Below are 27,660 nucleotides of genomic sequence, written 5' to 3'. Positions count from 1 at the left end.
CATTTGATTTTTCCTACCTAAATGATAAACATTACATTTATCACTATTGAAATTCAGTTTATTCATTTAAGCCCAGTTTTCTAACCTGTCACGATCATCCTGTATCCCGATTCTGTCTTTTGGTGTGTTTGCTACCCCTCCCAGTTTAGTGTCATCTGAAAATTTAATAAGCACCCCCTCTATTCCTTCATCCAAATCATGTATAAATATATTGAACAACACAGGGTCCAGGACAGATCTCTGAGGCACTCCACTCACCACTCCTCTCCTAGAAGATGATGAACCATTTACAAGCACCCTTTGGGGGCGATCTGTCAACCAGTTCACAATCCTTCTATCAGTAATAGAATCCATACTGCATTTTACCGACTTGTCAATAAGAATTTAATGTGAAACCTTATCAAAAGTCCTACTGAAATCAAGGTAAACTATATCCACAGCATTTCCCTGATGTAGCAAGGTAGTAACTTTGTAGTCATTAATTTGAAAAGGAAGGAACCCAACAATGTGATCCTAGCTGGTAGGCCTGTGAACCTGGTTTTTGTATCACCTGACCAGGTAGGCATACTCATTTTAACCACTGGTTTAGTAAAATTCAGGCTGGTTGCCCTCTGATTACAAGAAAAGACAATTTTTAAAAAAGGAGAAACATTCAACAATGTAGGAACAAATAGCCACTTTATGAGTGAAAGTGAAAGAAACTGAAAATCCAGAGAACAGAGGTCTGTTGATCGTTCCCAGCTGTGGCCCCTTCTCTCAGTTCTTGGGACTGGTTATATAATAGTGTTTTCTTCCAGAAAACAGAAAGAGAGTTTGTGTGGTCTAGAATTCTATGTAAACAGTAGAAGAATGAGATCGTCCTCTGTGTCCCTGATTCCCAAATGGGTGTGTGTGGGAGGAGGGGCAGTTTGTTGGTAAATGCATTCCCTAGGGTAATGCAAGATGCCCTCAGAAATAAGACAGCCACTCTGCATGTTCATTTAGCAATAGACATTATGAAGAGATCTGCAGCAGGCATGGCCCAGGATACCCCAGGAAGTTGTTCCAGGAAAGGGAGGAAGGGAATTGTGACTACTTAGCCAGTTTTTCATTCCAAAAATTCTGTCATCTGGGCTACCCATGCAGGGGGAAGGGGGGGGGGAGAGCTCACACAGGCAGGTACAGACAAGAATTGATATTTACACAAACAGGGGATTATCTTCTGGTTAGTAATGTTTGAATGCTCCCAAATCAGCGTGCACGGGCTTGACCCAAAGCAACCTGCGGTTAATCTTTGAAGGGCACTCTAAAATCATAGAATCATAGAATCATAGAGTTGGAAGTTTAAACCCATTACTGCGTGTCCTTTCCTCTGCAGCCAACGGGAACAGCATCCTGCCCTCCTCCAAATGACAACCTTTCAAATACTTAAAGAGGGCTATCATGTCCCCTCTCAATGTAGCGAACACCCCAGAAGATAAAATTCAATGAGATCTGAACATGCTGGAAAAGTTGGCCAGTGAGAACAAGATGCAATTCAATAAGAAGTGCAGAGTTCTCCATCTGGGTCACAAAAACAAGAAGCAAGCATACTCAATGGAAGATACACATCAAGATGGCTCTCAGAAGGTGGGGACCTGACTGCTCTCTTGAAGTATTTGAAAGATTGTCAGAGAAGGGCAGGGAAAGGTTCTCGTTGGCAGCAGAAGAGAGGACCCACAGAAATGGGTTTAAACTACATGGACAACAATATCAGGTAGATATCAGGAAAAAATTTTCACAGTCAGAGTAGTTCAGCAGTGGAATAGGCTGCCTAAGGAGGTGGTGAGCTCCCCCTCACTGGAAGTCTTCAAGCAAAGGTTGGATACACACTTTTCTTGGATGATTTAGGCTGAACCTGCATTTAGCAGGGGTGTGGACTAGATGGCGTGTGTGGCTCCTTCCAACTCTATTTCTGTGATTGGGCTTTTGTGACTGGCTGGGATAAAGAAGAAGAAGAGTTGGTTCTTATATGCCGCTTTTCTCTACCCAAAGGAGATTCAAATCGGCTTACAGTCGCCTTCCCCTTCCTCACCCCACAACAGACACCCTGTTGTGGATGTTAACCAAATGTGCGTGCACAGAAGCCTCCCTTTTTCGTTAATGGTTCCCTTCTCCCTTTGGTATAGAAGGATGATGCAGATAAGAAAGAGTGAATATTTGGAGAAAAGGTCTCCCTGCCTTCTGATGGTGTGTGGGAGAAGCATCGGTTAGGCCAGAGCTTGGAAGCACCTTGGGCTGGTGGATGACAGTTCTGACTGGAGGTTCTCCTGCCCTGGCTGGTGACTGCAGCGTTTGGCAGGTAAATCAGCTGCAATGAGCTCACAGGACAGGATTCAGACAGTATAATGGTGCTACCTTTTTATAACAGCTAGCGATGTGTCATAACTCTACATGCGCAATAGCTCTACCAAGCTTAATGGTTCTACTCCGAGAACACATTAAAAAAATAAACAAAAAGCATGGATTGGTGGAGAAAATGTCCTCCTTAAAATCCTGGGTTCATCGAAACTCTCACGTCTGGTTCAAAGGCAAAAAACGAAAACAAAAGAACCCTAGCCAGGCCAGAGTCCCTCCCCCCCTTTCCCCTCCAGTTACCTGGCAACCCTGTTGGCTGCTGCCAGTCCTATCAATGTGATACAAGAAGAGGTCCAAAACAGTGGCAAGAACAAAGAAGGTATGAGGTGGATGCATGCATGCCATGGAGCAGATGTGAAAGCGTCAGTGTGTCTCTCCCCACATGCATTAGGGTGGGGAGAACTTGTCAGGTGGGGAAGACAAATGCAAGTAGTGTTAGAACCGGAAGGATAGGGTGCTTGTACAGGAAATTTAATGAGTATGGAAGGGAAGTACATGAATGATAACCAAAAAAATCTTTTTGTCATCAGATCGCAGAGAAGCTAGTTACAGCTATAGGCTGAATCTCATAGTCCGAGGGGTCTGATTGGCTGGTTTGGCAAAGAATTTTCATATGGCTGTATTTGGATGCTGTGACACAGTTTACTAATGTAACAGGATTAATTTTTGCTTATATATTCCCACTGTCATGATGGTCAGTTCATAGTCTGAGGAAGAGTGCTTGCACTCGAAAGCTCATGCCTTGAATAAATCTTCGTTGGTCTTAAAGGTGCTGTTGGACTCTGATTTGATTGTGCTACTTCAGACCAACATGGCTACTCATTTGAATCTATCCTCGTAGTCCGATATCTGCTACAGAATCGTAGGGAGATCAGGCAGGAATATGCTGGGATCCCACCCAAAAAAACAAAAACAGAAAACATATTCTAGCACAGCAGAGTGACAATGCTGCAACCAAAGTATGGATAATAAATTCTGGGCAAGTAAAAAAATCAGCTTAGTGGAAAATGTTGCCAAGATAAAGTATTACCGGGAGCTTCATTCTCTCTCAAGGAGGAGAGCTGACCATGCATCGTATTAGGATCACGTTGCTATTCATTTGGAGTGGTAGAGAAGCACAATCCTATTAACAGCTTTCATTGTGTATTAATGAAATGGAACACTGATTCTGCTAATCAGCACTAGCAATACAGGACATAAGCGCACAGATGCAGTTGTGCTAATCATGGTATCTTGTGTGATAGAAGAAAGACACACAGAAATAACCTTGTAATCCTGGATTTTTTAAAAATCCAGGGTTGGGATGTGTTTCCGAAATACATCCTGACCCATAGTTTTTTTTTTCCTTTCCTTTTCTGTCTTTCAATTAAATTCCTAGTGGAGAAAGGAAAAACAGTTTTGTGAAGATTTCTTAGAGCTAATTCACAGAATCAAATGTTGTCACTTGATACATGATATAAGAGTGTAAATTTCCATGGTGACCAGGCACAGTGGCATGGTTGGGCTAGCATACCCCCTGTACTAAATATAGAATATTTAATTTCTATAGATGGAAACCTTAATTTGAAAAGAAATGCATGGGTCTCATGTGTAGGACCTGGTGATGTTGTCTTAGGCTTTATATGTTGTGGTACATGGGTCTTGTTCTTTAATCCAGTATGTATAGTTAATATCTCCAGCATGCATAGTAATTCAGAATGTATGCCCTAGATGCTCAGTCCATATATGCACCATTCCTGTAGGCTGACAGAATCATATGACTGAAGGAATCAAATGTACTTTTTAGAATGTTATAAATTGTCACTTGTGAGCACCTCTCACTTCTCTGGCAGGTAGGGCTCCCCCTAGCAGCTATCCCCACACATGAGGTGGAGCTTCCCCCTTTGGAGGGCACCAAATAGGTGGTACGGAGGGATTGTCACCCCCTACCAAGGAGGACGCCCACTCAACCTCCTCCAGCATAAGGATGTTATTAAGTTGCTGCCTCTGGGTTTTCTTATACCCCGTTTTTCACTGCCCAAAGGAGTCTCAAAGCAGCTTACAATCGCCTTCCCTTCCTCTCCCCACAGCAGACCCCCTGTCAGGTAGATGGCGCTCAGAGAGCTCTGACAAGTCTGCTCAGTCAGAACAGCATGATCAGAGCTGTGAGGAGCCCAAGGTCACCCAGCTGGCTGCATGTGGAGGAGCAGTGAATCAAACCCAGCTGCCATTCTTCACCACTACAGCAAGGAGGACACTCGCTCTTTTCTAAGTCCAGAACAGTTGCCATAAAAAGTACATCTTGTCTGCAAAGTTGCTTGTTGCATACTTCCATGGTGCCTGGGTGTGGGCTGTAGAGTCCGACAGATCAGTTTACTGACCTGTGAAATAATTAGACTAATACCAATTGTTTGATGCCTGCCGCTGAATCCATAAGTAATAACTCTGAAATGAGTGAACAAGGGGAGGGGCTTTGGCGAAGTGGTGAAGTGGATTATTTGCATGGAGATGTCAGCCCCAGGAATCACCAGATGAAGGATTTCGGGTTAGTGGAGGCTGGGAAAGAGTTTTCTCTGCCAGAGACTCTGAAGAGCCACTGCCATCTAGAGCACGAGGCTAACAAGGCTCATGGTTTGACTTGGTGTAAGGCAACTCCAGGTACATCCTTGACGTTTCCCCAATGTGCTATGAATGAACAGTTATAAAAACCTTGCTTACTTTTGCTCCTGGAATGTTGTCGTAACCAGTTTCTGAAAGCTTTGGTTTGTAACAGTGTGGGTGTGTGTGGTTAGAGCACGGCCCCCCAACGTGGTGCCTATGGGAGACATGCTGCCTTTAGTGCTTCCCCTGATGCCTACTGAGCTTCGCAGGGGCAGAGCTTGTTATTGGCTACCCACATTTATATAGAAGGGTTTCCTTCATGTTTACAATAGGAGCTGTAACCACTGGAGAATCAGGAGGACTAGAAAATGCTGGGGCTCTTTCCGAGGACTAGAAAATGCCTGGGCAGGCATTTGGGTTTTGGCTCTGCCTCCTGTGCCAACCATTTTGGAATGGCACTTGCCATCCTTTTTCAAAACCCCAAAGGTGCCCACAGGCTGAACAGTGTTGGAGACCCCTGGGCTAGAGTGTCAGTCTAAGAACTGGGACACTCTATGGAATCTCAGTGGATGACCTTGGACTAGTCATATACTCTCAGCACAACCCACCTCACAGGGTTGGTTTCTGTGAGGATAAAAGACGGAGGAAATAATGCTATAAGGCTTTTGGGGAGAAAGATGGGTTTAAATGAAGTAAATAAACAAAACAAATGTGGATGACCAGAGTGCTAGCATGCTATAGTGGTTAAGAGCGTCAGCTTCTAATTTGGCAAACTGGGTTTGATTTCCTACTTCTCCACATGCAACTGTCTAGGTCAGTGGTCCCCAACCTTTTTATCACCGGGGACCGGTCAGCGCTTGACAATTTTACTGAGGCCCGGGGGGGGGGTAGTCTTTTGTTGAGGGACGTCATTGCCGCCTGAGCCCCTGCTCCACTTGCTTTTCCACCGGCACCCCTGACTTCCCACTGGGGGGTGCTGCCTGCAGCAGCTGTACGGTGCCACAGCAGGGGGAGCCCCAGACATGTCAGCCATTGGAGAGCACCAAAGGTGAGCCAGCGGCAGAGTGGCAGGGCAGTCCCCAAGGCAGCAGCCAGGGAGGAGGAGGAGGAGCAGTGGTCCGATACCGAATGATCTACGGACCGGTGCCGGTCCCCAGACCGGGGGTTGGGGACCACTGGTCTAGGTGACCTTGGGCTTTTCGCAGTCCTGATAGTGCAGTTGTGATCAAGCAATCCTGTCAGAGCTCTCTCAGCCCCAACTGCCTCACAAGGTGTCTGTTGTGGATAGAAGAAGGGAAGACGATTGTAAGCTGCTTTGAGACTCCTTTGGGCAGGGTGAAATGTTGTATAAAAACCAACTCTTCTTTCTTTTTACCTAGAAGACCATCTGGGACCAGCATATCTATGGGACCGTCTTTTCCTATATAATCCCCCAAGATTTCCTATATAATCCCCCAAGAGCATTAAGATCTTAGTATCAGCATCTGCTCTGGATCTCCAGCCCAGAGGAGGTGAAATTCATAGAATCATAGAATAATAGAGTTGGAAGGGACCTCATGGGTCATCTAGTCCAACCCCCTGCACTATGCAGGACGCTCACATCCCAATCGCTCCTCTACTGTAACCTGCCACCCCTTTGCCTTCATTTTAGCCTCATCTAGGACCAGGGCCTTTTCAGTCCTGGCCCTGGCCTGATGGAATGCACTCTTGGGATAGATCAGGCCCCATAGGGACCTTAAGCAGTTCCTCAGGGCCTGTAAGACATTCTATTCCACCAGGCCCATTCTATTCCACCATGGACAGGGCTGAAAATAGCATCCACCAATAAATGCTGGCCTCAGCACTGGGAGGGAGAGAACTGGGAAGATCGGCTGCTAATACCAAAAGCTCCCTTGTCTGGAAGTTTTAGCTGGGGGCATCAGTAAGATTAACAATATTTTAACTTAGATTCAGATGAGTAGCCGTGTTGGTCTGAAGTAGCATAAAATCAGAGTCCAGTAGCACCTTTAAGACCAACGAAGATTTATTCAAGGCGTGAGCCTTGCACTCGAAAGCTCACGCCTTGAATAAATCTTTGTTGGTCTTAAAGTTGCTCTGATTTTAATATTTTTTTAACTTGTGCATGTTGTTTTAATGTTGCTACTCGCCATGAGCAATATTGGAAGGGTGGGTTAAAAAATAATTATATGATACGATATACTCAGGCATACCTGCTGTGGACAGCACATCATGCACTTGAAGTGAGCTCTGGTTCACAACAACTTTTGCTGCAATAAATTTGTGGATCCTTTAATATCCCACAAGTCTCTTCCTTCCGCTGGCCGCAACGGAGTGGCAGGGCTGTTGCTCTTGGATTTAAAAATCAGGGAACGGATACACTCAGCAATCCTTATTTCTTGAGGACCGACTGGCTTTTAAAGAATGTAGAGCTTCCCTTCATTTCCCACTGTCTTTTAAAAGATAATTTCTCTCCCTTTGCTGAATATGTTTTCTTTCTCAGTAGCCGCAGAGAAGATAAACATCATTTTCTTTCACGTTTAGATTGGAAGATTATCTCTCTGGGCTCTACCTTGGTCTAATGAAATAAAATAAAGGCTTGTTTTAAAACTCCCTCTATGCACCCTCTTTCCCCCCTCTTTTTTATTATGATGAATGCAACGTGTTTGAAATGCATAGGACTGATAACAGGCAGATCAAAGGCTTCTGCACGTTGATGGCCCAGCCATAAACCCAGTGAATGGAGCACAGGTGTTTTCCCACACAGATAACATGTTGAGCAAAAGCTTTCCTTTATGGAGTGCTTGTTCTGCAGAGCAAGGCAGCCATTGTACTGTGTTAATGCACATTGACTCAGGGTTTAAAGTGGCATTGACAAAGGACGGGAGACGTTAGAAAGGCTGTTCCTTGCATTTGCAGGGATTGAATCTGTTTTAAAATTGATCATGAGCAAAATGTCCCATGACCTTTAGGCATGAAGGAGAAGGAGAAGGAGAAGAAGAAGAGTTGGTTCTTATATGCCACTTTTCTCTACTAGAAGGAGTCTCAAAGGAGCTTACATTCACCTTCCCGTTCCTCTCCCCACAACAGACACCCTGTGAGGGAGGTATTTATTTATTTATTACTTCAACTTAAGGCTAAGAGAGCCCTGATATTACTGAAGAAGAAGAAGAAGAAGAATTGGTTCTTATATGCTGCTTTTCTCTACCCAAAGGAGTCCCAAAGCAGCTTACAGTCGCCTTCCCTTTCCTCTCCCCACGACAGACACCCTGTGAGGGAGGTGAGGCTGAGAGAGCCCTGATATCACTGCTCGGTCAGAACAGCTTTATCAGTGCTGTGGTGAGCCCGAGGTCACCCAGCTGGCTGCATGTGGAGGAGGAGCGGGGAATCAAACCCAGCTTTCCAGATTAGAAGTCTTCACTCCTCACCACTACACCAAGCTGGCTCAGTATGTGAGAGAAATAAAAATATCCAAAGCATGCTGAAGAATTCAAATGAAGTTCACGAAGGTACAGTTTAAAATGCTGAACTGTGAACCCAAATTCCCTTGTTCAGTTCTCATCAGGCCTTACCAAAGGATTGTATAAATATTTGTCTATTTATATGCTACCATTCTCCTCAAAGGGACCCAAAATGGCTTGTATCACTCCTGTCTCCTCTATTTTATCCAACAACCCTGCGAGAGAGTATGGTTGGCTCAAAGCCACGCAGTGATGCTTCAGTGGAACAAGTGGGTTTCCCAAGGATTACATTTATAACTAGACTACTGTTGGGTCAAAATGTTTATACTGACCCAGAAACATTGGACTTTCTGTTATCAGACATGAATCCTTTGATTAGTTACTAGATCATTGTTTGCATTGGCTGCAAGGAAAACTTCAGCCTACTTGCCTCATCAGAGTGTTAATATTTTAAACCTTTTAGTGCTTGGTATCTACTGAGATCTGACTCATTTCCATACCTTGGTTTATATTGTTTTATCAGATATTGATTTAAACTGCATACTCTGTATGTATATATTGGAACGGCCTTCGGCTATGCACAATAGAATCTATTCATTCATACAAAGAAAGGGGGACAAAGAAAGGGACATAAATGCTATCGTTCTTCTCTTTCTTTGGCAATGCATAGATCAAAAGCATTTCTTCGGTCCCCACCCTGCTTGAAGGGGAAGAATGGGAAAGGAGGGCTTTCTGTTTTTGCTTTTGCAACTTCACTGACCTTTTCTGCACCAGGAATCTGACCAGGAGCAGCGCTTGTCCAGTTGCAGGGCTAATTTCCACTTTGGGATGATGTTGGTGCCTATCTGGGGTTGTCCCAGGCCTGGCATGATTAAGACCTTCATTTGCCCTGTTCTCTTGTCATGGAGCGAATGAGGGCCCATGTCGCACCCTGAACTGGTGCCGATGTCATCTGGAAGCGGAAATTAGCCCTGTGACCAGAGGAGCGATGTGGTGGACTGGATTCCTGGTTTGGAAAAGGTCACTGTGTCACCATTTTCCTGAGGGTGCAGGTTCAGACCCTGACTCTCAGCTGATCTCCCACTCAATTTGGAGTCTGCTTCTGAACAACCAACAGCTGCAGACTACTTTGGCATAGGGTAGCCAAATCAAGCTTGGGAAATTCCTAGAAATTAGGAGACAGTGGATGGAGAAGACAGCATTTAGGAAACAGTGGAAGCTCCATGGGGATATAGTGCCACAGAGTCCTTTTTTAAGAAACTGATGTCTGTCGTCTGGAGATGAGTTAGCTTTCCAGTATAACGCCAGGTCATATCTAGAGGTTGGCAGCCCTTTGGCAGCTATTTGCATTGCTTTACACCAGGAATTCCCAACCACGGTCCCTCCAAATTTCAAAATGATTGGTCCAAGAGGTGCCCCAAAGAGGGTGCCCCCATCCCTCCATTCTATCCAGTGGAGACTCGTATAAGGCGCGTTGCTCTCTTCTGCCTCTTCCAGCATAAGCTGAGGAGGGTAAGACATACAAAAAGAAGGCAGACAAAGGCAAGACAGCAAAAAGGTGAGGAGGGCCGGGGGTGGTGGTGCAATATAATTTTGCGCTTTGCCATTCCGTGGGCATGATGCTACTTTTACTAATGTGCGGAAATGCCCACAGTTCACAGAGCTCTCTCACCCTCACCTAGGGTTGCCAGCTGTGTCCCTAGTCACAGGGTGTTTTTTGTGAGGAGAGGAATGGTAGGCAATTGTAAGCCACTTTGAGACTCCTTCAGGTAGTGAAAAGGTACAAAAAACAAGCTCTTCTCTTCTCTTTTGGAGAAACCAGTTTCTGCTGTGTTGGAAAGCATTCCCCTCTCTCCATATTTTTTTAACCAGCTGGAGTGACTAAAATCTCAGTCATTGTTCATATTTTAATATATTTAATACATATGTAAGTTGGTATTTAAAAGCCCCCCCCCAAAAAAAACGTACAGAATGGACAAACATAGTATGACTATCTGTACTTTTTATCAGCATCTAATCTGCTAGCTGTTATGCAAACAGCAAGGCTCTACATACAAGACAAAGGAGTCATCTATACGAGACACCCCAGTGTTCAAAACAATAGAAAAATACATGAAAGAATTCAATTAACTTGCAGATAACAATAATGGCAGTCTTTAAATATTTGTAACCTAGGTGCTAGAACTAAGAGCAAATTCAAGGCTTAGAACCAGTTCTAAGACCTGGGTTACATTTGTGAAGGCTTGTTTGGGATCCTATATTAATTTTATCTTGTCAATTGAGAGTGAGTTGACATTTGTATGTGGTTTTCACGTATCTTGGATTATGCACTACATGTATAGCACTCACATAATGCTGTCATGTATTCAAGTATTTTTCTCGGTCATAACGAGAATCAGAAATTTGCTTGTGTGCAAAATGAAAGCTGACATTCACATAGTTCTGTAACCAGATTCCGTGAACCAGGGGGAAATTCTGCTTCACTGTTTATAAAACATGGGCAGTTATTGCTGTGTTGGTTCCAGGGGATAATAGAATCTCACCCACTATGTGTTCAGTCTTCATGGCAGTCCAGAAAACTCTTGCTTGTCGATGGTTTTTTTAATGTTGATTGAGATTTCACTGTGCTTGGGAAGGGGTTGGTTGATGGAGAGGTGGGATGTTGTGTATTCAGTTGAGGGGATTGTATATGTATTTATGGAGATACATTTTTCAAAGATGAAGATGCATCTCTTTGTTAGAAATACATATAAGTGAAACACATCCTTTTGTTCTCCGTTCTCAGTAGACTTATTAAAATTTTGGCCTTAAAGGTGCCGTTCTGTATCTTATTATGGAAAAGCTCCACATTTAAAAGTAAAGATATTGTGAAAGGCCATATTGTACCAAATACAAATGCTGAATAAGAATAGCAGATTTGCTAAAAGAAAGGGCAATTTCAGTAAAACAAGCCATGCTCAATTATCCATTAATTTCAGGGTAATAGTTTGCCTTAGCTTCTTTCCTCTCCAACATTACTGCAATTACAGGATGTGCATTTTTGTTGTTGCAGTAATAACAGGGACACCATATTTCGTATCTGAAAATAGGACACACTTGGGATACTTGCATTCGATGCCTAGATCACTCTCCAAGTCTCCACACCCACCCACTGTTACCCTGACGACTTCCTCTGCAGGCTCTTGTCTGCTACCTGCATAAAAGCCAGGAGGATGTTTGCTCTTTTGGTTAAAGATATCCTGCAAGAGGCAAACAAAGAAAAAAACTGCAATTGACTGATGATAGGTTATCAAGAGTTCATAGATCAGCTCTCCATGCTATCTCCATATTCATTTGCATGCATTTGCTAGAAGCAAGATGCATCCTTATTTTGAGTTTCAGTTTCCAGAGGCCCTAGGGAAGGAGTGAACCCTGCGGAATAATTGATGGTTCACAAAAATTTGGGAAGACACCCCGATTCCCCAGAAAAAAAGGATACAATAGGGATGGTATTTACAGAGGGCAGGTCACTAGGGAAAGGTAGAGAACATTTTATTCATTTATTGTCTTCTTTTCTCCCCAAAAGTGAGTAAACATTTTTTATACCATGTTCTTCATTTGATTACCCTCAACAACCCAGGAGGTAGATTGACTGTGCTAAGGTCACCCAGCAAACTATCATGACAAAGTATGGATCTCCTCAATCGTCAATAGTGTGACTCTCTAACTCAGCCTTTTTCAACCTTTTGAATGTGGAGTAACCCCTTTTGCAAGCTTTGAGGTAGCCTTGATATCACCTGGCCATGCCTCTCTGCCAGTCCAGCAGAAGTGATACGTCTCTGTTCAAAATATCCACCCATCCAGAGTAAAAAAAAACAAAAAACCCCCTCTGAAACAAGCTCTCTCTACCCAGCCAAACCCAAGAGGACTCACCCAGCTGGAGAATGGTGTCCTGCTCTGCCTGGCAGGTGGGAGCTAGGCCCCGGTCCCCAACCTCCCACCTTCAGCCCTGAAGTGGCCCAGCAACCTGATTGTAGTATAATAAAGTGGTCTAAACTGGTTGTTTTTTAAACTGTTTTATTTGGCTCCGTGCAAAATACCTCCAGGTGGGGCCTGAAGATCTCCTTCTATTACAATTGATCTCCAGGCAATAGAGATTTGTTCCCATGAAGAAAATGACTGCTTTGGAGGAATAGACTCTATGGCATTATAGCCTGCAGAAGGCCCTCCCCTCCCCAGAGCCCAAACCCCCTCCAGGTCTTTAGGTGTTTCTCCACCCAGAGCTGGCAACCCTAGCTTTGTAAGGGTGTGTGATTTAACAGTGAGAAGACTCTTCAGCCTGCATTCTCTGCAGAGCAGATAAACACAAGTCTTAATACCCTGAATAGAAACAGCATGAAAGGTGCTTGCCTACCTATTACATACTTCGGTTCTTCTCCCCCTCCCCACTTTCTCTTTTCACTAGACAGTATGAATCAATTTAGATGTAGCCAGACAGTCTTTGGCTCCTTCTAGAGGTAAAGTGGAAAAACTGAGGATGGGGTTCCTGCTCATCAGGACACATGCTTTCTGATGCCCCTCTGGACTTTGGGGCAGCTGTGGAAAATCTAAGGCACCTGTGCCTCTTAGTTCTAGAACTAAAACAGAGAACAAGTTTTCTTGAGATATTATTGTAGTTCAGATGTTGCTTATCTTTCATCTTGCATTGCTATGTCATTTGTCATAGGGGGATCATCTACAGATTTCAGTAACCTTGTACCATTTAGGGTTGGGTGAGCAGGACTCTCATCTGTGCACCTGCACTCTCTCACACAGTTTTGGCCATATGTGAGTATCCATAACAGGCACCTACATATTTGGCCAAATTACTGATTCTACATTGTGAATACTCTGATACTCAGTGCATCACAGCAGAAAATGTTTACATTTTTGTTTATAATTGGAAACTAATCTTGGCACCCTCATCAAACTGATGTCTTTTCCATAGATGGGTGAAAAAACTGTTTAAGTACTGCAGTGGTGTGTGTGTGTGTAAGAAGGGAGGGGTTGTGGCTCAGTGGAAGGTTCCGGGTTCCATACTCCAGATAAAAGAAGCAGGAAGATCCAGGGGTTGTGGCTCAGTGGAAGGTTCCGGGTTCCATACTCCAGATAAAAGAAGCAGGAAGAGCCAGGGGTTGTAGCTCAGTGGAAGGTTCCGGGTTCCATACTCCGGATAAAAGAAGCAGGAAGAGCCAGGGGTTGTGGCTCAGTGGAAGGTTCCGGGTTCCATACTCCAGATAAAAGAAGCAGGAAGAGCCAGGGGTTGTGGCTCAGTGGAAGGTTCCGGGTTCCATACTCCAGATAAGAGAACCAGGAAGAGCCAGGGGTTGTGGCTCAGTGGAAGGTTCTAGGTTCCATACTCCAGATAAAAGAAGCAGGAAGAGCCAGGGGTTGCGGCTCAGTGGAAGGTTCCGGGTTCCATACTCCAGATAAGAGAACCAGGAAGAGCCAGGGGTTGTGGCTCAGTGGAAGGTTCCGGGTTCCATACTCCAGATAAAAGAAGCAGGAAGAGCCAGGGGTTGTGGCTCAGTGGAAGGTTCCGGGTTCCATACTCCAGATAAGAGAACCAGGAAGAGCCAGGGGTTGTGGCTCAGTGGAAGGTTCTAGGTTCCATACTCCAGATAAAAGAAGCAGGAAGAGCCAGGGGTTGTGGCTCAGTGGAAGGTTCCGGGTTCCATACTCCAGATAAGAGAACCAGGAAGAGCCAGGGGTTGTGGCTCAGTGGAAGGTTCCGGGTTCCATACTCCAGATAAAAGAAACAGGAGGAGCCATGGGTCATGCTTAGTGGAAGGTTCCGGGTTCCATACTCCAGATAAGAGAACCAGGAAGAGCCAGGGGTTGGGGCTCAGTGGAAGGTTCCGGGTTCCATACTCCAGATAAAAGAAGCAGGAGGAGCCAGGGGTCGTGCTCAGTGGAAGGTTCCAGGTTCCATACTCCAGATAAAAGAACCAGTGAGAACCAGGACTGCAGCCTGAGAAACTGAAGAGCTGCTTTCCTTCTGAGTAGACAGTGCTGACCTTGATGGACCAAGGGTCTGATTCAGTATAAGGCAGCATCATGTGTAAGTGTATCGGCAAGTATAAGCCAATGTATTTGGAATAAAGCTGTTTTTAAAATCTGGGTTTTATGGGCAATTGAATGCCCTTAGTCAAAGATATTATTGTTATTGTTATATTTGACATCAAGGCATAGCTGATTTATAGAACCCCTGTGTGGTTTCCAAGCAAGAAATGTTCAGAGGTGGTTTGCCATTGCTGGCCTCTGTGTCATGAACCTGGGTTTCCTTGGTGGACTCCCATCCACATAACCACCTTCAAATATCTCTTGCCTCACTGCCGAACAATCTTAGGATATCCTGGCTACATAACACAGTTGCTATACAACCAACCAATCAACCAACCAACCAACCAACCAACCAATCAATCAATCAATCAATCAATCAATCAATCAATACTGACCTGGGACAACCCTGCTCAGCTTCTGAGATCTGATGAGGTTGGAGTAGTTTGGGCCATCAGGTCAAGATTGTATTTAGCATTCTCCAGATTTCTGAGTCATTCCTTCATCTGGATCCCCACCAGTCTACTGAATAGTCTACTGAACCTTTCAACTTGTGTTTTATTTCCAAGTTATAAGACTAGGAAAAAAGTATTCAAGAATACTGGATAAACAGGAGAAGAGCCATCAGAGAAGCAGCTATTGTCAGAGGTGAAGGAAACTGCTTGATATCTTTTGTTTGTTTTTTCCATATATCATTTCACAAATGCAGATTGAAAGCATAAAGGCAGCTGTGAACCTCACATAAAAGCTATTTTCATTGGTTTTCTCTGCATATTTTTAATTCCTTTGTGTGCCGGTGGATTTTGCTCATTTTATTCTCCCTCTCTCCAGTTTTCCATTAAATAACAGAGTTTATCATGATGATATAAGAAGGTTCTATGACTCTGTTGAACATAATGGTTTGCGGCTTTGTTGTGGGTTATGAGTGCCCCCCAAAAGATCTATTGATGAAGAAACGAGATCTGCAACCTGTTTGCTAGTTTCCATACACTTTGATCCAAATAAACATAATGCAGTTCAGGTTTTCAAAAAGAAATCTGTTTTATGTTGTCTGTGAAAATAATCTCATGCCTCTGAAAAATAGGAAAAGGTAACATTTCTTACAGCTCATGCTTTGGATCTGTTGTCTTCAGTGTGTGTGAGAGAGAAAGAGAGCATCTAGGTCTGGACTGATGTTAGGGTTGCCAACACCAGGTCAAAAATTCCAGAGGTTTTATGGGGTGGAGCCTGGGGAGGGCAGGATCTGGGGAGAGGAGGGACCTCAGTAGGGTTAGGATGTCATAGCCCCCCCCCCTACAAAATGGCCATTTTCTCCAGGGGAACTGACCTCTGTAGTCTGACAATTGTAATTCCTGGAGATATTGTGCCCCAGCCCCTGGAAACTGGTAACCTTGCTTGATATAAAGAATTTCCTCAATATATGTCATGTATTCCTAGTTTTCAATCTGTTTGTGTGGTTTGGAACTAATATCTAACTTGATGTAGTGGTTAGGAGTGTGGATTTCTAATCTGGTGAGCTGGGCTTTATTCCCTGCACCCCCACATGCAGCCAGCTGGGTGACCTTGGGCTTGCTGTTTGGACCCAGTAGTTCTGTTCTGACTGAGCTGTTCTGACCGAGCAGTAATACCAGGGCTCTCTCAGTCTCACCCACCTCACAGGGTGTCTTTTGTGGGGAGAGGAAAGGGAAGGCGACTGTAAGCCGTTTTGAGGCTCCTTCTGGTAGAGAAAAGCGGCATATACCACCACCACCACCACCACCACCTTCTTCTTCTTCTTCTTCTTCTTCTTCTTCTTCTTCTTCTTCTTCTTCTTCTTCATGAGAGGGCCAAACTTAATGAGAAGAGAAAGATGTCTGATTAGGAGTTTGTTTTTTTGGAAAAAGCTAATCATTAATCACTGGAAGCTGCTTTGAAGATTAAAAAGGGTTGCTAGGGCAGAGGATTTTAGATCTACCTGTGATTCTTTCAAATAATCAGTCCAAAGTGGCAGCTAGCTCCGTGAGGACGGGGGAAGACAGATCTTTTTAAACCTGCTGGGCTCTTTGCAGCTTTGGTGAATCTGTTTTAATTAAGCACCATCTTTCCCCACCAACCTTTCCTCATTAAAAAATAAGTTGCCGAAGATTCCATTCAGGACTATTCTAATGATAACTCTTTCATATATTGTCTGGCTTGTTCCTGTTTATGGGTGGCGAATCTTTATGTTATGTGCATGCTACCATCTATGCCCACTGCAGCTCATACATTATTATTATTGTTTATTACCCGCCACTTCCGAACCGTCACGTGGAGAAACCTCTCTGACTCTGTGCGTGGACCGCAACTTCTGTGAGAGCCCTGACAGAAATCCTAATGGCTTATTCAAGGCAGAAATATCAATCAGTCAATCAGATCAATCAGACAAGGCAGAAATAATTTTATTCATTCATTCATTCATTAATTCATTCATTCATTCATTTATTTGTTTATTTGTTTATTTATTTATTTAACTTCTTACCCGCCAATATCATACAGCTCGTGGCAGGTTACAAATGTCTGTATAAAAACCCCAATAAAATACCCCTTAAAACCACAAACAAAAATACATCAATAAAAACAAGAAGAGCCAAACTGCATCAATAAAAACAACAAGAAAAAAACAACAAAAACCATTAATTCCTCAGTCTGCCTTATAGAGATGATAAAACCATTAGGTCCCCAATTCTGTCCCGTAGAGAGGGCAAGGAAGGGCAGATGACTCCAAGTCTGCCATACTACTAGTGGGGTCTTTGTCCTAAGGGGGGTCAAACAGATCTTCCTTAGCACACCATAGACCTGGCAGAAGAGCTCCGTCTTGCAGGCCCTGTGGAACGCTGGAAGCTAAAAAAAAATTTAAACACTAAAAAATTACTGAAGCTTCCTGGTTGGAGTCCAGTTATAAATCCTGCTTTTTGAATAAAAGAGGACAAGAATCTTACTATATACTCATATTTCATCATTTTGAGGACCCTGAAGGATTGGATGCCCTTGCCAGGATGGCCCAGGCTAGCTTGACCTTTCAATTGGGTTGTCCGGAGTTGCTATTAGGGTTGCAAGGCCTGGGTTGGGAAATATACAGAAATTTTGGAGATGGAGCAAGGATTGTGGAGCATCTTGATAGACCAATGGATGGAGTGGGGATTGAGGAGGGGAGGGATTGCGGAAGAAGAAGCGTTGGTTAGTTTTTATACCCCGCTTTTCTCTACCCAAAGGAGTCTCAAAGCAGCTTACAATCACCTTCCCTTCCTCTCCTCACAACAGATACCCTGTGAGGTAGGTGAGGCTGAGAGAGCTCTGACTGAACTGCTCGGTGAGAACAGATATGTCAGGACTGTGATGAACCCAAGGTTACCCAGCTGGCTGCATGTTGGGGAGTGGGGAATCAAACCCGGCTCTCCAGATTAGATGTCCACACTCGTAACCACTACACCAAGCTGGCTGCATCGTGTAATGTGATACAGTCAGCCTTCCAACATGGTTGTTTTCTCCCCGTGAACTGATCTCTATCCCCTGGCTGAAGATCTCCAGCCACCACCTGGAGGTTGGCCACTGTCGTTAATATGCAGAAGAGAACAATGGAAAACCACTGTCTCTTGCTTTGAAAACCCTTTGGGGTTGCTGTAGGTTGTTTGTAAATTGAGGGCACTTTCTACCAAGGACTGGTTGCAACAAGGCAATGGCGGAGGCGGGTGATGGCAAACCATCTCTGAACATCTCTTGCCTTGAATACCTTGCGGGGCTGCCAAAGGTCATCTGCAGTTTGACAGCACTGTCAAAGGATTAGACCAGGGGTGGGCACACTGTAGCCCTCCAGATGTTCATGTACTACAATTCCCATGAGCCCCTGCCAGCATTCGCTGGCAGGGGCTCATGGGAATTGTAGTACATGGACATTTAGAGGGCCACAGTTTGCCCACTCCTGGACTAGACAGAATGAGAACTGGCTTTGCCATGCAGAACTTCTCTGCCTGCTGTTAATACAAGTCTTCTTTTCTCCTGCAGGTACTACATTGGTCGTCGTGCAGTTATGGTGGTTTCCGATCCAGACATGATCAAGCGTATCTTAGTGGAAGACTTCCAAAACTTTACTAACAGAATGGTAAGCAGCTGTTTCACTGAGGAACTGCTCTAACTGTCAGGAATTTCTTCCGGATGTTTAGCCAAAAATTCTTTTGAATTAATTTCCACCCATTGGTTCTGGTCCGGCTCTCTGGAGCAACAGAAAACAACTCTGCTCCATTTTCTACATGACAAGCTCCCTCAGCCTTTCCTCATACAACTTGGTTTCCAAACCCCTCAACATCTTCAAAGCCCTTCTCTGGGCACTCTCCAGTTTTTTGATATCTTTCTTCAATTGTGGTGCCCAAAACTGAAGACAGGACTCTAAGTGAGGTTTAATCAGAGCAGAGTAGTGGTAACATCGCCTTGTGTGATCTGGACACTATAGTTCTTTTAATACAGCCCAAAATCCCATTTGCCTTTTTAGCTTCTGAGTCATACTGCTGACTCATGTTCAATGTATGGTCTACTAAGACCCCCCAGATCCTTTTCACACATACCACTGCCAAGACAAGTCTCACCTATCCTATAATGATGCATTTGATTTTTCCTACCTAAATGCAGAACTTTACATTTAAACAAATGTCCACCACCAGAACTTTATGTCTGGGCCAGGACAGAGCGTGCTAAAGCTATAGTGCAGGGATAGTCAAACTGCGGCCCTCCAGATGTCCATGGACTACAATTCCCAGGAGCCCCTGCCAGGAAACGAACCCATGCATAGGATTGCACGGTGAGGATGGAATGCTCCCAACTCCAGCCTTAGCCACGGACTCATTTGGTAGCCTCTGAGGTGCTGTTATGCTTCTACTCTGCCCTTTCATTTTTTAGAGGGTATCACATGAGCCCTTTCTGTCCCTTCCTCCTCAGTCTGGGAATCATATCATTTACAGAGCTTCCCGTGGGTTCTGTAAATGCCTGGTAAATGTTCTGCTTCTCCCAATACTCCTCAGCAGGTTACATACCCTATTGGCGAGTGTCATTGACTGGCATGGGGAACTCAGTCATAATAATACGCGAGCCAGCTTTGGCATGAACAAGGCCACAGCTTTTATTGAATAACAACAACTAGGGGGTTGGCCTGGCACGAGGTGTGGAGCCCTCCCCGCGCAGCCGTCCAGCTGCTGACATGGGCTCAAGGAGCACCCTGGGTTCCCCGTTCCTCCCAGCCGGGAGGAAGGATCCCTTGCCCCTTGATGCCTTCCCCTGGGAGGAGGTCAGTCATGGCTGTTGGGCGTCCGCCTCATACAACCACCCTTACCTCCTGGCTCCGAGCCCCTGGCCTTCCCAGCCGGGTAAGGCCGCGCTCGGTATCAGCCGGTCTCTTATTGAGACCCCCACCTCAAGTCCCAGTCGCAAACTGGTCCCTGGACCAAACCTCCACCTCGTGCCCCCCATTCCGCAGCTGTGACGAAAATTAACAACCGTAACTTAGGGAGGGTGGGAGGGCGTCTTCTCCGGAGCTCGCGGCGCAAGAGGATGGGGGGCCGAGCACGTGGCGCTTATAAGCGCCTTGCCCCCGCCCCTTGCGCCGTCCGACGCTCCGAGCGCGCCTGCGCTCTGCCGCTCCCGTCCCTACTCCTTCCTCCCCCGCCCGCCAACTGCAGCCGCGTCTAGCCGCAGCCGCTCTTTGTTAGGGATCTTTGGAGCATTCTGCTTATTTGCCACCAACCTCCTGCTTCCTAAATATACATGCAGTTATTTGTTTGCGGCTTTCCTCTGCTGCTTCCCTACATAACAATAGCATGCAAAACTGATTTGACCTTGACGCTGAATCTTTATCCCTGTCACCTAGCTTCACCTTGACTGCCAGCGTTCTCTTTACATAAAGAAATGGCTTTAATTTACCCAGAACAAAAAAGTAACATTTCTTATTGGTGTGTATTGCATCTGAATAAGAGCCAGTTTGGTGTAGTGGTTAGGAGTGCGGACTTCTAATCTGGTGAGCCAAGTTCGATTCTGCACTTCCCCACAAACAGCCAGCTGGGTGACCTTGGGCTCGCCACGGCACTGATAAAGCTGTTCTGACTGATCAGTAATATCAGGGCTCTCTCAGCCTCACCTACCTCACAGGGTGTCTGTTGTGGGGAGAGGAAAGGGAAGGCGACTGTAAGCCGATTTTGAAACTCCTTCAGGTAGAGAAAAGCGGCATATAAGAACCAACTGTTCTTCTGAATGTCATCCTCCTTCCAAGTAGTTTGGGTGGCATACATGAGAATGATCCCATTTTACCCATACCCGTAAACTTAGATCATTCAAGATCATTTAGGCATCTTTATGGCTGAGGAGGAATTTGAATTCAGCAATATCCATCTGAACACTCTTCAACAAGATAGGTTCAGGTTGGGTTACCCATACTGGTCTGAAGCAGTAGGACACAGTTTGGGTCCAGGGGCACCTTTTAGACCAACAAAGTTTTATTCAAGGTATGAGCTTGTGTGTGCATGTACACTTCTTCAGGCATAACCCAGATATATTTAGATCCAGATGTGTGAAGAATTGTGCGTGCACTCAAACGCTCATACCTTGAATAAAACTTTGTTGGTCTTAAAGGTGCCTCTGGACTCAGATTTTGCTCTACACTTCAACAAGGTATTCAGAAAAGGTGTACAACTCAAAAACACTCCTTCTTCACATGTACTTATCTTAAAGGTGGTTCAAACATGGCTTGTATTCATCAGCAGAGGCTTATTATGACAAACATCTATTCCTGCTGCATATTTTATGTATCGTCAAAGACCGGCACGGTATATGCTGAGCAGCGGGGAGAAGCCTTTACTACATTCAACAGAAATATTCTCAGTGGTTAAACTCTCTCTAGGAAAGGCACCGATTGGCTAGTGCTTGAAACATCACCCAAAAATCCTTCCTCAGAGCAGGTTTTTAGCTGATTTCAAAGTCCTTTGGGTTTCTGGTTTAGATAAGGTAAAAGGTGGACCTGTTATTTATTGACTTGCCTTTATAAACCACCCTCTCTGTTGAAGCAGACTCAGATTATTAGCAGATAAAAGTACTTCAGTTTTTTTTAAAGGGCAGAACAGCCTGGCTAAATTGTAAGGGGAGGGGCAAGACAGAATTCAGAGGCAACTGGATTCCCGCCTGGATGAAGAATTCCTTGCGACCTCTAAATGTGACATCTGTCTCCACTGCACATTAGCCAGTGCCTGCAAGCGTATCCTTCCCTTTCAGCATGTTGTGGCTCCTGATGGAAGAGACACACATAATTCCCAGATTAAAGAACAGGAAGCTTTAACACAGGGGCCAATTATAATTTGGGAATCAGGTGAGAAGTGTAATGAGATGGATACCACAATTATAGGGACAGGACAGAGGCAGAACATCAGCTTTTAGCAGAAATATTTCCAGTTGTTTGAAGAGCGGTGACATGATGGGAGAGAATTCCAGATGAGAAATGCAGTTCAGCAATGGTTCTTATACTATGAGATTCTCACAGTTGGACATTAGGTGTGCAAAATGCCATGGAAAGGTAGACTTTTGAGACAGGAGTTGCCCTTTCCTTCCATCAACAAATACCTGGATAAATTGATAGACTCGTAGAAACAGCCCCTCTCTACCCTGCATTGGATTGGGAGTGATGCAGGGGGAGTCAAGGAACAGGACACTTTTTAGATTTGGAGTTGTGATATCATCAACTAGAGCTCCTGGTGGAGAAAGATTCTCATGTAAGATGAATCCATTCTCTCTCCCTCACCTTTTTGGAGTAACTCTACATTGGGGCTTGCGTTACCTGTGGTTTCAGAAGGTTTAAAAACACACACCTAACCATACCTGGAGGAGACTTTGCCTCCCCTGATACACTTCCTTTGTATGAGAACCTGGAGAGGGAAGGGAACGTAGCAGGGTATAGTGCAATAGAGTGCACCTTTTAAAGCAGCCATTTTTTAACAAAATTATTGTTGTTCTTGTTGATGTATTTGTATTTCACCCTTCCCCATGGGGAACTGGTCTTTTTAATTTGGAAATCAGATGTAATTCCAGAAGATCCCCAGACTCCACCTCAAAAATTGCATCCCTAATTATTAGTAATAGCATTTATACCTTAGATGGCTTTTTAAAAGGCAGGTATGTGACAGGTTCAGTGACAGGTATGTCAGCTACTGTCAGCCCTCTGAGCAAAATGGAACCTTCATGATTGGAGGCAGTTTACCTCTGAATATCAGGTGAAGGAGCGACAGACCAGCGCTGCTGCCTTTGTGCCTTGCTTATGGGTTTGATGGAGGCATCTGGTTGTCCACAGCATGAAAGAGAATATGGAACAGATGGTTATCTTGCTGCTCTGTGTGTCAGATCATTACTATCCTTGTTGCAAGAGTGGCTTACCCACTGGAAGAGTGGTTATGTGAGTTCTTGACTGATTCATCTGGATGATTTCCTGACCCATCTGTTAGCCATGAAGCTGAAGCAGCATATAATTTCCATCCACTTCCTGAATCAGACAAATTGGAATGCTATTTGGGTTGTGCATCAGTTCTTAACTTCTGAAGTCAAAGGTGCTGAGCTTCCCTGCAGTATTCGAGAGGATTCCATCCAGGATACCCTAATCCTAGATTCCTCATGCATTCCAAGGGAATACCTGACTGGGGCATAGCTATGGGGATGTGTCTAGCCATAGCAATCCATGTTTTAGTTATATCTAAATTGAACAATTGCAACGTGCGCTACTTGGGGCTACCCTTGAAGGGTATTTGGAAGCTGCAGCTAGTACAGAATGCTGTAGCTAGACTGCATTTTGGTCGGTTTGGCTTTTATTTTCAGCAGTCCTAATTACCGTTTTTAAACTGTGATATTTGTGGGTTTTAGAATTGTTGTTTTTATTGTGTTTTTAATGGTTTATTTATATTGTAAGCCTCCCTGACTTCCACAAGGCAGCTAGTAGATGATTTAAATCAGGGGTAGTCGAACTGCGGCCCTCCAGATGTCCATGGACTACAATTCCCATCAGCCCCTGCCAGCATTTGCTGGCAGGGGCTCATGGGAATTGTAGTCTATGGACATCTGGAGGGCCGCAGTTTGACTACCCCTGATTTAAAGAAATAAACAGAGGGTATAAGGAAGAGCTCAGGCACTTGGGGAGGGAAACTGCAAACTTACTATCCCCATTATTTCGGGTTGCTGCCAAAGATGCTCCTTTATTCGTATGTTTCCCTGTACAAAATGTTAGGAGGACATTGAATCCATCATCTATGGATACCTGTGTGGGATTGCTACAAAGAAGCATAGAATCATCGAGTTGGAAGGTACCTCCTGGGTCATCTAGTCCAACCCCCTGCACTATGCAGGACACTCACAACGCTATCGCTCATCCACTGTCACCTGCCACCCTCTTGAGCCTTCACAGAATCAGCCTCTCCATCAGATGGCTATCCAGCCCCTGCTTAAAAATTTCCAAAGATGGAGAACCCACCACCTCCCGAGGAAGCCTCTTCCACTGAGAAACCGCTCTGAACGTCAGGAACTTCTTCCGGATGCTTAGACATATCCTGGCCATGCAGTCAGCTGTGAAGCTGAAAGAGCAGAGGGGGGGGGGGGTTGGGCAGTGGAGTTGGAATTAGAAGTGAAGTATAGAGGTATGACGTATGGCAAGCACAGCGTCTTGGTGCTCAGGCTGTGTATTGCTAGCTTGCTTGACCCAGAGGACACCTTTCAAATGTAGCGCGTTTGAGCACATCTCATCTCGTGCAATGGATTTCGATAAACGCCTCCAACAATGCAACTATGAAGTCTACGAATGAGATGGAGAGTGATTGAGAAAGGGGGTGAGACTTGCATATTCTGGCTCATGAGTGGAAACCTTTCTATGTGGCTTTTATCAATGTTAATATAAAAGCTTTCAGTTGAGGGAGCTTTTGTTTGTGTGTGTGTTTTTTTCTTTGGAAATTGCTCCAAGCTAGTCCTCCCCCCCCTTGCTTTTATTTAGAGATGCTCTTTGTTGAGCAGAAAGTACAACCCCTCCAACAATATCCTCTTTGCTGCTATTTCAGCCCCCTCCCCCCTCCCCATGCTGCCCCTCATGCCATGCTGATAAAACTGAGAGCATAAACCAATCAGGATTTTGATAATAAATGCTGACCACAGTGCTCTGATAATGTGTCATGTTCCTGAGCTTGGGCACCCTGGCTGTTCCTCTGGGAGGAGATTTTCCAGGGGAGGCTGAAGGCAGTCACTAATATTGCAATGCCTTGCACTTTAATATATGCATGCATATATTGGGGAAAGCAGTGAGGAAGTGGCCAGAGACCTGTAGGTATGCCAGGAAGGGAAAGTTGCATCCCAACCTCAAGTATTTGTCTCACCTTGTCTCTTTATCTGGAACTGATTCAAAGTAAACTCACATTTTGTATATTGCAGCGATGGTGCCCTAACTTGGTGGCATCCAGCAACAAACCTCAAAGGGATGGACTAGCAAGTCCTAAACATGCTCCTCCCAAAACAGATTATGTGCAGGCATCTCCAACAGGGAGCCCATTGGCTGCTGCGGAGTAGCTGCTGCAGTCCTGGGAAGACTCAAGAAAAAAAAAATCTCAGAAAAAATCTGTTTGTTTGTTTTTTTTAATTTCATAGTCCCCCCCCCTTGCTGCTTAGCCAATAACTTCATTTCTGAACCCTGGGCTAGATCTAGGCTAAACCATGGGTTGCCAATCTCCAGGTGGCACCTGGAGATTCTCTGCTGTTACCATTGATGTCCAGATGACCAAGATCAATTCTCCTGGAGAAAATGGCTGCTTCAGAGGTTGGACTCTGTATAGCATTATATCCTGCTGAGGTCCCTCCCCTCTCCTAACCCTGTCCTTCCCTGGCTTCACCCCCAAAATTTTCAGGTATTTCCCAATCCAGGGTACATTTCCACTGTCTGGGGGAAAAGGTGCACATTTGTAAAGTCCCTCCAAACTGGCACTATATTATCTTCATCAACCCCTCCTGGTTATCATTTCCCCCACTTTGCCACCAGAGATCTTTAAAAGAAATCTATAGAGCAATAACTTTCCAATGACCTATTGCCATGATCTATTAATTCCTTTGAATTTCCAGTTTTGTTGGGGTTTTTAAAACGAGTTTCTAGCTCTTTTAATTGCAGAAATATAAGAGGGAAAGATTTTTCCCAGATTGCCTACAAAGAATAACGAGGAAAAGGTACAAGATGGCTGGTGTAGGGTGGGAAATCACAATTCAACCAGTGGTGTGTATGCTCCATTGCTGTTGTGAACACCTTTGCAGCCACAGCAGCAGCATTAAAAGCAACGTGGAGAATTTGCACTCTGTAGATACCGTATATGTAGTTATGCATATCTCTTCTCACTCTTCTCTACTTCCTGAACAGACTCCACCTGTACCTTTACACTGCACAGCATGAGGCTGCAATTTCCCCCTCCCTGCTTGCCTTCATCTCAGACCAGAACTCTTGAGAACAGCCAAGGGCTGTGTCCCTGCAGGTTGCTCAGGGACCTGACTACACACAGTCTCTCTCTTCCCTCACCTGCCCTTGACCTCAATTTGCTGCCTCACCTGGGCATAGAACACAGACAAGGCAGAGAGCTAACAGCTTCTTGGGCTTGCAGGAGTTCCCACTGGCATACAAACTCCACCATCATTGCTGCTAGGATGATGGCTGGAGACCTCAGCAACCAGCCCTAGGAATTAAGTTGGCTGGTGGCATAGGATGCCGTTGGTGGGGATGTGATGGTTGGGAACTAGGATGCCTTGTAGAGTAAACATGGAAGAAACATGGAGTTGTCTCACCCTTTCCAGTTTCTATATCTATCTATCTATATGTTAAAATTTACTCTCTTTTTTGCAAAAGAATGTGGAGCTCAAGGTTTGTAAATAATCAGGTGACAGCTCAGTGAACCTTGCTAAAAGTTTTTACCAGAGCTGTCTGTGATCAGGTGTCAGGTCTTGGTGTGTTCATGAGATGAATGACCTTAATCTGTTAAATGTGCACTCGCCAGAATACCTTACTTGCTGGAAGGGATTCAGAAAAAAATCAGTTTAGTTTAATCTGATGAGAGGGCTCTTGGAAGATTCTAATTGGTTTACAACCTGGAAGAACGGTTCAGTGGTTAAAATAAAAAAAGCAAGAGGAATCCCCATATGGAACAGAGTTGTACAATTTAACTCAGTGTATTCCAGGATGAATTAGTATCTGCAACAAAATAGTATTTGTGAGCATTTTGGACATCATAAGCAGCATTTTAAATGTTAGGATGAAATGCTTAAAAATATAATATTCCTCCTTTTTTAACATAGATCTCTGGGGTAACCTTATTCTTAATCTATTGAAGCAATTAAAAATAAGAATCAGCAGCCAATATACAAAAGAACAACCTGGCCCTCTTCAGTGGTCAAACAGTGTTGTTACAAAATGGCTCCAGCCATTACAATAATAAAACAATAATACTTGGACAAAACTGAGATTGTTTTATAGTAATATCTGTGAACTAAGTCAGAAATATAATTCAGAGGCCTCATTTTAAATAATCTGCTGCCCTGGACAAGTGCATGAGTCTTGAATGGTAATTCAGTTGTGTACTTTCCACCTAGAGCTGATGGTATTTAATATTACACAACTGAAAAAGACCAGTTGCTTATAACTTGTTTGATTAGGGTCAAAAATGATCTATGTTTGAGAAAATTGTATGATTTTAGTCTGATTTGAGGATACTATTTGGGCCTACATTTGTTTTTATCCACTTTGAAATAAATATATGTATTTGTATATTTGCAGTATTTATGTTTGAAGTTTAAAATTTTGGCCCTCACACTCTGGCTTCTTTAACTTTTTGGTTCTTAATTCATTGCAGTGTGCCAACACAGAAAGGTTTTTATACCCCGCTTTTCACTACCCGAAGGAGTCTCAAAGCAGCTTACAATCACCTTCCCTTCCTCTCCCCACAACAGACACCCTGTGAAGTAGGTGGGGCTGACACAACTGCTCTGTGAGAAAGAGCTCTAACTGTACTATGACTAGTAGTGTCTGTTGTGGGGAGAGGAATGGGAAGGCGACTGTAAGCCGTTTTGAGCCTCCTTCAGGTAGGGAAAAGCGGCATATAAAAACCAACTCGTTTTCTTTTTC

General features: G+C 44.5%; 1 protein-coding gene across 6 annotated transcripts in view; it reads left to right on the top strand.

Annotated features, from left to right (window-relative positions):
• TBXAS1 (thromboxane A synthase 1) overlaps positions 1-27,660 on the top strand; it is a 272,497-nt gene that overhangs the window by 121,337 nt on the left and 123,500 nt on the right. For all 6 annotated transcript variants that reach the window (XM_077339797.1, XM_077339793.1, XM_077339798.1 and 3 more), the window contains one exon: positions 18,513-18,609. In XM_077339797.1, coding sequence (XP_077195912.1) covers positions 18,513-18,609 — 97 coding nt within the window. The remainder of the gene's footprint in view (positions 1-18,512; positions 18,610-27,660) is intronic.

Source organism: Paroedura picta, chromosome 5, assembly GCF_049243985.1.
Source record: "Paroedura picta isolate Pp20150507F chromosome 5, Ppicta_v3.0, whole genome shotgun sequence".
Classification (NCBI taxonomy): domain Eukaryota; kingdom Metazoa; phylum Chordata; class Lepidosauria; order Squamata; family Gekkonidae; genus Paroedura; species Paroedura picta.
Note: the sequence above shows the minus strand (reverse complement) of the source record. Positions and strands in the feature narration are given on the sequence as shown.